This window comes from Petaurus breviceps, unplaced genomic scaffold (assembly GCF_028583685.1).
Source record: "Petaurus breviceps papuanus isolate PSGF00001 unplaced genomic scaffold, PetGlider_PUasm1.0 90919, whole genome shotgun sequence".
Taxonomy (NCBI): domain Eukaryota; kingdom Metazoa; phylum Chordata; class Mammalia; order Diprotodontia; family Petauridae; genus Petaurus; species Petaurus breviceps.
The window spans coordinates 25,106,066-25,114,979 of record NW_027187378.1 but is presented as its reverse complement, the minus strand read 5'-3'; the positions used below and the strand labels follow the sequence as shown (position 1 = coordinate 25,114,979).

At 40.6% G+C, this 8,914-nt stretch overlaps 1 protein-coding gene across 1 annotated transcript; it reads right to left on the bottom strand.

Moving 5' to 3' along the window:
- Nucleotides 1–797: 797 nt before the first annotated feature.
- Nucleotides 798–2,485, bottom strand: ITPRIPL1 (ITPRIP like 1). Its single transcript, XM_069075620.1, has one exon. The coding sequence runs from the start codon at nucleotides 2,483–2,485 to the stop codon at nucleotides 803–805; it is 1,683 nt and encodes a 560-aa protein (XP_068931721.1). The 3' UTR covers nucleotides 798–802.
- Nucleotides 2,486–8,914: the final 6,429 nt, after the last annotated feature.

Genomic DNA, 8,914 nt, shown 5'->3' with positions numbered 1-8,914 from the left:
GAGGCCTTCCTCTGATTCTTTTAATAACAGTGTTAAAGAATCAATGCTAATACATTATTTGATTAGGACTGGTGATGTCAGTGATATGATAAACTAGAAAATTTGGAGTCAACTGAAAAAAAATGCAACAAAGAAAAAAATGTCTTATTTCTTGGTTGCATATTAGAAATGTTGAAGGTAGCAAATGCTTAAATAGGAAGAGTTGGATCCTAAAATCTGTGAATTTGAAATAAAAAAGCCTGGCATTTGCTTGCAATGAAATGATGCCAAGGAATTATTCCAATAACAAATAAGTCCCATTTATATATAGTGCTTTAGGGCTAAAAAACACTTTACAGAATGTGATCAGCTTTGACACAAATTAAATATATCTGTTCACATAAGGAAATCAGTTCAAAGGGAAAACTAGAAGGTTCATAAATAGGAACAGGCTAAAATGGGTATTCTCTCAAGTTCTCTCCCATTTTTCAGTATAAATGTTTGCAGCTTCTTAGAACCTGTTTTCCTTCTAGATCTCAATCACAAGAACATGTGGTCACATGTGCCTGTGCATTCTGATCTCCTTTTGGTTATGCTGCAAATCACGTCGGTAGAAAAACTTTAGAAGCCACAGCCTAGGTTAGTTAGTGCTCAGTAGCCTATACCCTTTTTTCATGAAGCATCTCTTCGTGCTGCCTATGCCCAGGATCTTGAACTACATATCTTCATGACAAGTCAAAGGGCGCAGATACTGATTGCAAGACATCTGAAAAACAGACTCTACAGGAGCCCAGAAAATCAGAAATCCCATTTTTAATGGCCTCTACATGACCCTACCAGATATTGGTAAGCCAGGCAAAGATTTCACCTGGGTCACAAGGTCATGGAACTCTGTCACTGCCTTTGAGTGTGCCGCAGAGTCCAGTTCAAGGTGCTGAAAGAGATTGACAGGTTTGGCACTCCGAAAGTTCTTAGGGACTGGGATGGTAAGGGGTAGAAAGGTGTTTCCAATCAAGAAGTGGTAAAGACATCTCTCCTGTAGGCCACGGCCAAGGTACCAGAGAATGTCCTGGAGCCGTTGGGGAAATAGTTCAGGCTTCCAGTCAGAGACAGGCAGCCGTAGCAAGAGGTGCATGAGGGCTGTTTTGAAGTGGTAAGGGGTGAGAATGGGTTGATGTAACCCATGGGGTGGGGCCTTGAGGCTCTGGAGGTATGAAATGATCTGGAGGCACTTGAGATGACAAGTCTTCTCTGGCGCAAATCGCCCAACCAGCTTCAGAAACAGGTGCTCACAGGCTGCAAAAGACTCAGGCCAGTCCACACTAGTCAGCTTCTCATGTTCAGGTGACTGACTCACACAATAAACCAGAGAGTCATCCCGTTGCACTCCTAGGATCAAGTTGATCAAGAAAAATCGACCTGAGCGGTAGTCCAGTCTCAGTTTACATGAAGTGACTGAAGGTGGGAAGCTAAGCTTAAAGTCATACTTATGTGCCACCAGGGCCCAGGCATTCACCACCATGCTTCGGAACCAATACAGGCTCTTGTATACATCCAGGTTTGAGCCAGTACAAAAGGTGGACTTCAGGGAGTTGGCAGGCTTGCCAGTACTTGGGGAATGGTCCCAGTGGTGTACAAGACATAGAACATCACCCAAAAGCTTTTCTCGTTTGCATACACATTCTGATTCCACCACCACTTGGCCACAACGTAGACCACCAGATTCTGGGGCTCTCATCTCTAGGCTGAATGAGTTGTTTTGTGGGGCTGATAATGGCACCAGCACTTCAAACCTGTGAGCGTCTTGGCCAATGCCCCACTTCTCAAAAGCAGGGCCTACACCCAAGCAATCCTCCAACTGGGGGTGTATCTCCCTCCGGCCCAGCACCTGACAGGCCTCTATCAGGTCATCCACAAAGCTCTCCACAAATTCACAAGTACTAGGCAGGTCACGGGCAGTGTTTTGGAGGTTCTGCTCAAAAAAGGAATCCAAGTCTTCCCGCTTGGGAAAGTCAGATAACCAACTACATGTAGTAACAGTTTCTCCAATGGTTTCCTCCTCTTCCTCATCACTGCTGGAGTCAAAAGCTGGTTCATGTTGCATATTCTGCCGGAAAAGCTCAAAGAGAAGAAAGAGAACAAAGAGTCCTGCATTCCACAGGTTCCCTAGCATCCAGCCTACTGGTCCCTTTGGGCCTTCAGACTGAAATGCCGGGGTCTTCTCTGAATCTTCTGCTGGTACATTGTTTTCCTTGATGATTTTTTCCTGATTGATTTCTTCATGTTTTTCTTCTTCAGTTTCTAGTGGTTTCCAAATTGCCTGCTGCATCTCCTCCTCTCGGGTTCTCTCTTCAAACTCTAGTTCTAGCTGCCGCATCTCTTCGATCATTACCTTCTCCTGTTGTCGGCTTCGGGCTAGTGTGTCCAGGTCCATCCGGTCACTGACAAGTATCATGTGCTGGACAACATACATCACCGCCACAAACAGGAAACTTATCATAGCCATGGAGGCCACTGCATCTGGAGAGGTAGGAGGATGGGGGAGTAAGTAGTGATCTTCTGAGCTTGTGTTCTCTCTACTTGCATATTCCCTAGATACCTGTACCCTAAAATCATGGACGATGACTACATGCTCAGGGGAGAGGAATATTCTATAGCTTGGACTAGACAGATAGGGGCTATCTTCTTGTGATGCGTTAGTTCTCTTTGTATTAAAAAGAATAGGGGCAAAGGAATATGGTTTTTTTACATATATATATAGCTTTCTTCTACATGGTTCGGAGAATATTTAGACCTCCCAACATGGGGAGGTAGGTAATTTTCCCATTCCTTTATAAGCTGGGAGGGTATCCTCACAGTGGTGTGGTCTCACTCAACCATAGAAGTCCACCACAGAAACCAGATATGCCCTGCTAATCCTAGTGACTTTCTTCCCCCTGGCAAAAGGCATTGAATCTGCCCAGGTAACTGCCTTTCCCACCTCTAGGCAACTTAACCTCTGATTGTCCAATGGCATTTCCTTTCTGACTTCATAACCTCTTCTCTGCCTAACCTGTGACATCACAATTGCCCTGCCTATCCATCTCCAATTCACCCTTGAAGTATCATTTGTATGCCCTATATACAGCTGGTAGCCTCTAAAGACAGGATTCACAGCTACCTCTCTGGCTTGCTGCTACGTTGTGCCCTCTTGGGTTTTTTGGACTCCATCCATGCCCACAGGTTCTGGCACTGAGTTTAAGAAGTTATTTGAGGAACCTTGCTACCTAGGCCTTTTTCTAACAGTTGGGTTAACAAATGAGAACAAAAGTTCACTTTCCTGTCTGGAGGAGCAGAAGGAAAGAACCATCAATTAACCAGGATTTCAGGGAATACTATATCATGTATGGAATGGCTAAAGAAAGGCTATGGATGATAGATTTCTTTGTATATGTGTTATTCCCAGATCCTCTGATAACTTTTTTCCCATTGGGAAACTCGAGTTGCCATTTCTCATCTCTGTCTCTAAGGATCCCATTAAAATTCACAAAAAGCATAACGATCTTATACTCAGAGCAGAATGATGCCCGTCCTTAGCCATCCTACTACCCTTTCCATAATTCACTGTAAGGTACACACCCCATCCCACTTTCCTGAGGCAATGATCCCACCACAGAGTTACTCTTAAAAAGACCAAGATTTACTTACAGTCTGTGAAATCACAAGCATACTTCTTAAAGAGACAGAGTAGCTTCAACCTTCATGACTCCCAATATCTTTTGCCTTATCTGTCGATACTTTTCTCTTTTTCGGTGGCTGAATCTGCCAGATGGAGAGTCTTTTTTGGTCATTTCCAGATACTACACCATGGTGTATACATGTGTATTTTGCTTACAAGAGAGGCATTGTACCTGGTTTGTTTTTTTTTTAAAGGCACCTCCCAGGAGCTGGCTGCTTCAATGGAAATCTTATTCCTCTGATATCAGACAGAAGCTAGGCTCCGCCTAGCCCAGTGCCTCACCCTCCCTTTCTCACGGACACATGATCTTGCTTTCTGGGCTCTTTCTTTTACACATCTGGCCAGCTGCCCAGTCATACACAAGCTCCTCCCATGTACAAATCCAGATCACCAAATGACAATGGGAAAGAATTTGTCCAGGATAAAAGTGAAATGAAAAGATAATTAGTGCTGCAGTAATTACCATCACACTTTCTACTCTTCTGTTCACAATGCAGGATCATTGTCAGAGTTTGTGAAAAGAAGGCTCAGAGATCTAAGAGTGAGTTGTCAAACTTAATTGCCCAAGGAATATATTTTATCTTCCAATTGTTCTAATATCTCGTTGTGCCAGTAGGGGCCAGTAGAGGGATGAGAATTCATTAAACAATCTACACTTCCTATGGCCTCCTAAGCAATGGGCATCAAAACATCCTTGTGTTATAAAACCAGAAGATAATCAGCAAAAGAAAAAAAAATTGAGAGATAGCAAATGCTCTCATTCATTCAGAAGAAAAAATACTAAATTATAAAATGTCCTCATCTGTAATATGAAGAGGTCGGACCAGATAATCCTTTCTAATTCTAATTCTATGACCTTAAATGTGTCTTCATTGCTATTCTATTCACCCTTTTTAAATTTTTTTTAAATTTAAGCCTTTTATTTTTACATCACCATTATTTTCAGATAAACTTCCAAGATGACCAGAGAACACTCTCTTGCAACAAAAAGAGTTAGGCAGTGGCTGCAAAGCACAAGGTATTCAACATGTCACACCCACAGTCCCCACCATCACTTATATCAATATCACCAAGTGAGGTGGCACATCTAAGCACAAGTTCCCCTTCATCACTACAAAACAGCACAGTAGGAAATGAGTAAAAGACTAGTAAGGAAAAATTTTAAAAGGAAATAATTTCTGAGAAAATCTTACAGAAAAACCAGCAGTGACTGAAAAAAAAAAAGTGAAAAAGAGATCCCAGTACAATAAATATGTATTATAGGTAAAGGAAAGTGAAGTGAAATCCCCAGGAGAAAAGGATAATTCTCCAACTACAAGAACCCCAGACATTTGAGCAGAACAACTGTTAGAATCTCCAGAGACATTTAGAAGGAAATTAAAGCTCTCAAAAATTCAGAAAGACCAATCGGACAACCATTGTCCTTTCCCCTCCACTTTGAGTAGCCAACTCTCATTCTCTCCCTTTCTCTTCCTCTTAATAAAAACCTCTTCTCAGGGAAGACCATGAAAAAGAGAACAGAAATGTTTCAAGAATTTTTATGCAAATCATACCACTTCCATCAGGGGCAATGTGCTAAGATTAGTTTTTAAGAGTCGACTCCTAGACTTTGAATCCTCAATCCATTTTCAATTTAGATTCATTTTTGCCACTTTGAATTTCTCACATCTCTTATAAAATTGTGGGAAATAAGGAAATTTACTATTAAAACATTACCTAAGAAATGATAGAACTTTAAAGTTTTGAATGGTTAAGAGGTTTCAAAACAATTCAGACTCGTCCCTACTGATAGGAAAGTATTCAGATAGGAATCAAGTTTCAAAATACCAAAGGTACAGCTTGGTACCTAACTCATTAGGCCCATTCCCTTAGACAAAATCTCCAAGCTCTCTTTGCTACTGTTCCTGTCATTCATAGACATTTGAAATGAGCAGAGTTATGAACTTTTAAAGAATTACTTAATTTGTAAAAGTTTGAGATTGGGTTTGTAGCGTATTACACATTTGTAGACAAACATTTTGATGAACATTCAGTGCATCTTCACTTACATATTCATGATGCCATATGAAATATAGAAGACTTTTGGAGGCAAAATATGAGGCAGATGGTGAATAGTTTTTGTATCCTTTGAATTTCCCTTGTCTTAAAATAGTACAAATGAATTCCTAGAAAATGATTATCTATTTGGCTAAAATGACATTTTTCAAAGCTACCTGTTGCCCAAAGCTTTGTGTATTTTTAGGTTTGTGTATAGTTTAAAATATTTTTTCTTTGAATGGCATTGTATGCTACAAGATATCCCAAAAGTCTTAGTTCTATTTTTAAGCTATTAAAATTTAGTTTTACTTTAGCGAGTAAAGGTTAAGCTACGAAAGGCTAAAACTGAACTAAGACTTTGGGGATACCCTGTATATTTGAATTCTATTTAAATACATTTTAATCCATAAATATATTATTGGCAAGATAAATTGTGCACCATAAAGTAAACACATGATTTTACATACATGAAGTCTCCCCCATTCCCTGAGTTGTTAGGTTTTCACCCTTTGCTGTTCATCATGGGTGACATCTTGACTTGAGGCAGATTGAAGTGAGGCAAAGTTACACAAAGTCATCAGCTTTACTCTCTCTTCCAGAGTCATCTAAGTCCAGTGGCAAGATAAAAGTTAAGATGACTGGTGATGACCTGGAATGCAGTGGATGATGTTGGCATCTTTGATATCTGACCAAGCTCTGAGTGCTCCACAGTGCCTGCTTCAGCCTCCTTCATGGCTGTTGGGAAAAGATGCTTTCCTCTGCCCATTCCACTGGAAGAACTCTTCACAAGCTTGGGGTAGTGTAGCACCAATGCAATATTCACAACACTGACAGCAAATGTGAATATGCTGGAATAGTGCTCAATCCCAAAATATAACAGACTCTCCATATAGAAGACAGAAGCAAAGCATTTATTCAGATACCAGAAAACCAAATCCTAAAACTAGAAAGCTGAATCCATCATAGTAGCAAAGAAGTTAATATACCATAACACCACAGAGAGACACACCATCCTTTAGCCTTCCCACAAACAAAACTCACAAGTCTAAATGTCTCCCTGGGTGCATCCTCTCCTCTCTCAGTTTCTAACTGTTCTGACTCCCAGCTTCCTGTGAACTCTACTCTACCCTTCAGCAAACTCCTCCCACCATAGGCTCCATGTAATTATATTCAGCCTATTAGGGAGCATGAAAGATTCCAAGCAGGGAAGGTCTTCAAATTCCCCTAGGCTTATTAAGGGACAGGGAAGAGCTTCAAATTACCATTACCATTATAGGCTAACTTACAGATAGATGTGAGTTATCCTATCAGTTATCCTCAACCTGGGGTTAAGTAACTTGCTCAAGGTTACACGGCCAGTTACTTCTGGGTGTGGTGCTGAGTATCTGAGGCCAGATTTGATCCAGGTCATCCCAACACTGGAGCCGGTGCTCTTACTCGCTGAGCCACCTGGCCGCCCCTAAGCAACTGGGGTTAAGTAACTTGCTCAAGGTTACACGGCCAGGTGTTTCTGGGTGGGTGCTAAGTGTCTGAGCCCGGATTCGATCTCCAGGTTGTTCTGACACTGGAGCTGGTGCTCTTACTGTGCTACCTGGCCGCCCCAAACCTTTTTTTGTTGTTGTTATTTAAGCAATTGGGGTTAAGTAACTTGCTCAAGGTTACACGGCCAGATATTTCTGGGTGTGGTGCTGAGTATCTGAGCCTGGATTTGATCCAGGTCATCCCGACACTGGAGCCGGTGCTCTTACTCGCTGAGCCACCTGGCCCTCACATGCTACAGTTCTTAGAGCCACAGGTGAGAGTTGGGGGACAGGTGGATGAACAGCCCTGAAAAGGGGCTGGCAAGCCCTCACACTAGAGGTTCTAGTCCCCCCTAACCACTCCATACATTCCTGGCAAAGTCGTAAGTCCCAGGATGCCTGAAGGGACTAACAGGCTGGGTCAAAATGCTTGAAGTCACTTTCCCCTCTGGTTTTAAAAGGAAAGGCTTGCTAAAGTCAGTATAGCCAAGTACTGATGCTGCAGGGCAATTTTTAAAGTTCACATGATGGTTATACTCCAAACCTCCAGAAGATGAGAGATTTTGCTACCAAATTAATGTGGCTTTAATATTATAAATTGATTTATTTATTTTATTCATAAATAAATAAATTATTCATACCTTGCCTATATTGAGGATCATAGATTTAGAACAGAAAGTGACCTTAGAGGTCATGTAGTTCTAGCATCTCATTTTATTATTAAAATTTTTCCTTTTTATTCTGAACTTAATAGTTATTAACAAACATGAACATTTCCATTTACAAAGAATGGAAGAGATATCTGAAAAGATGAATTTCTATGACATAGAGTATTTTAACATATGTTAAATTTAACAAAGAATTAATAAAATGGCCCTTTTTTGTGTCCCCTTCTGCACTTCTTTTTGTTTTTTTTTTTTTGGCATACTTTTTCAATGTTTTTGTTTTCTCCTAAAATGTTTTATTATGAACACAATTAAACATATGTTTGATACATACAAAGAAGAAAATAGGGTTATTAAATATGAAACCCTTCAATCCTGTTAAATTGCTTTTTAAATTGTATCTTAAATTTTAATAAAGTAATAACAAAGTCGTTTTGTTTGTATCTTTTCTAAATTCATTTTTATTTTCTTCTGGGCATTTTTTAAATGTTGAATGATGCTTTTTGCATTTCTACCAATCAGTCAACAAGTATTTATTTATTATTAACTCTATGTCAAACATTCTACAAAGAACTGGGGATACAGGTGCATACAGAAAGAAGGTCAGTTTAAGGGACTAGAGAGGAGCAGAGTGGTAGGCAGTGAGGCTGAAAAGACAGATGGGAGCCAGTTGTGAAGAGCTTTAAAATTGAGACAAAGCTAAACAGAGGTGTTCAGATTCATTTGGGAAGCAACAAGTAGCCACTGGACTTGACTGAGTAGGAGGAATCACATGGTCAAATTTATGTCAAGTACATTACTTTGGCAAGAGTGTGGAGTACAGGCAGTAGTGGGGAGAGATTTGAGATAAGGAGACCAATTTAGGAGGTCACTGCAATTATCTAGGTGAGAGGAGATAAAAGAGGGCCTGGAGTGGAAAGAAAGTGTCAGATGAGAGGGATGCTATGAAGGTAGAAAAATTTGGTAACTGACAGGACCTATGGGGTAAAGAGAGA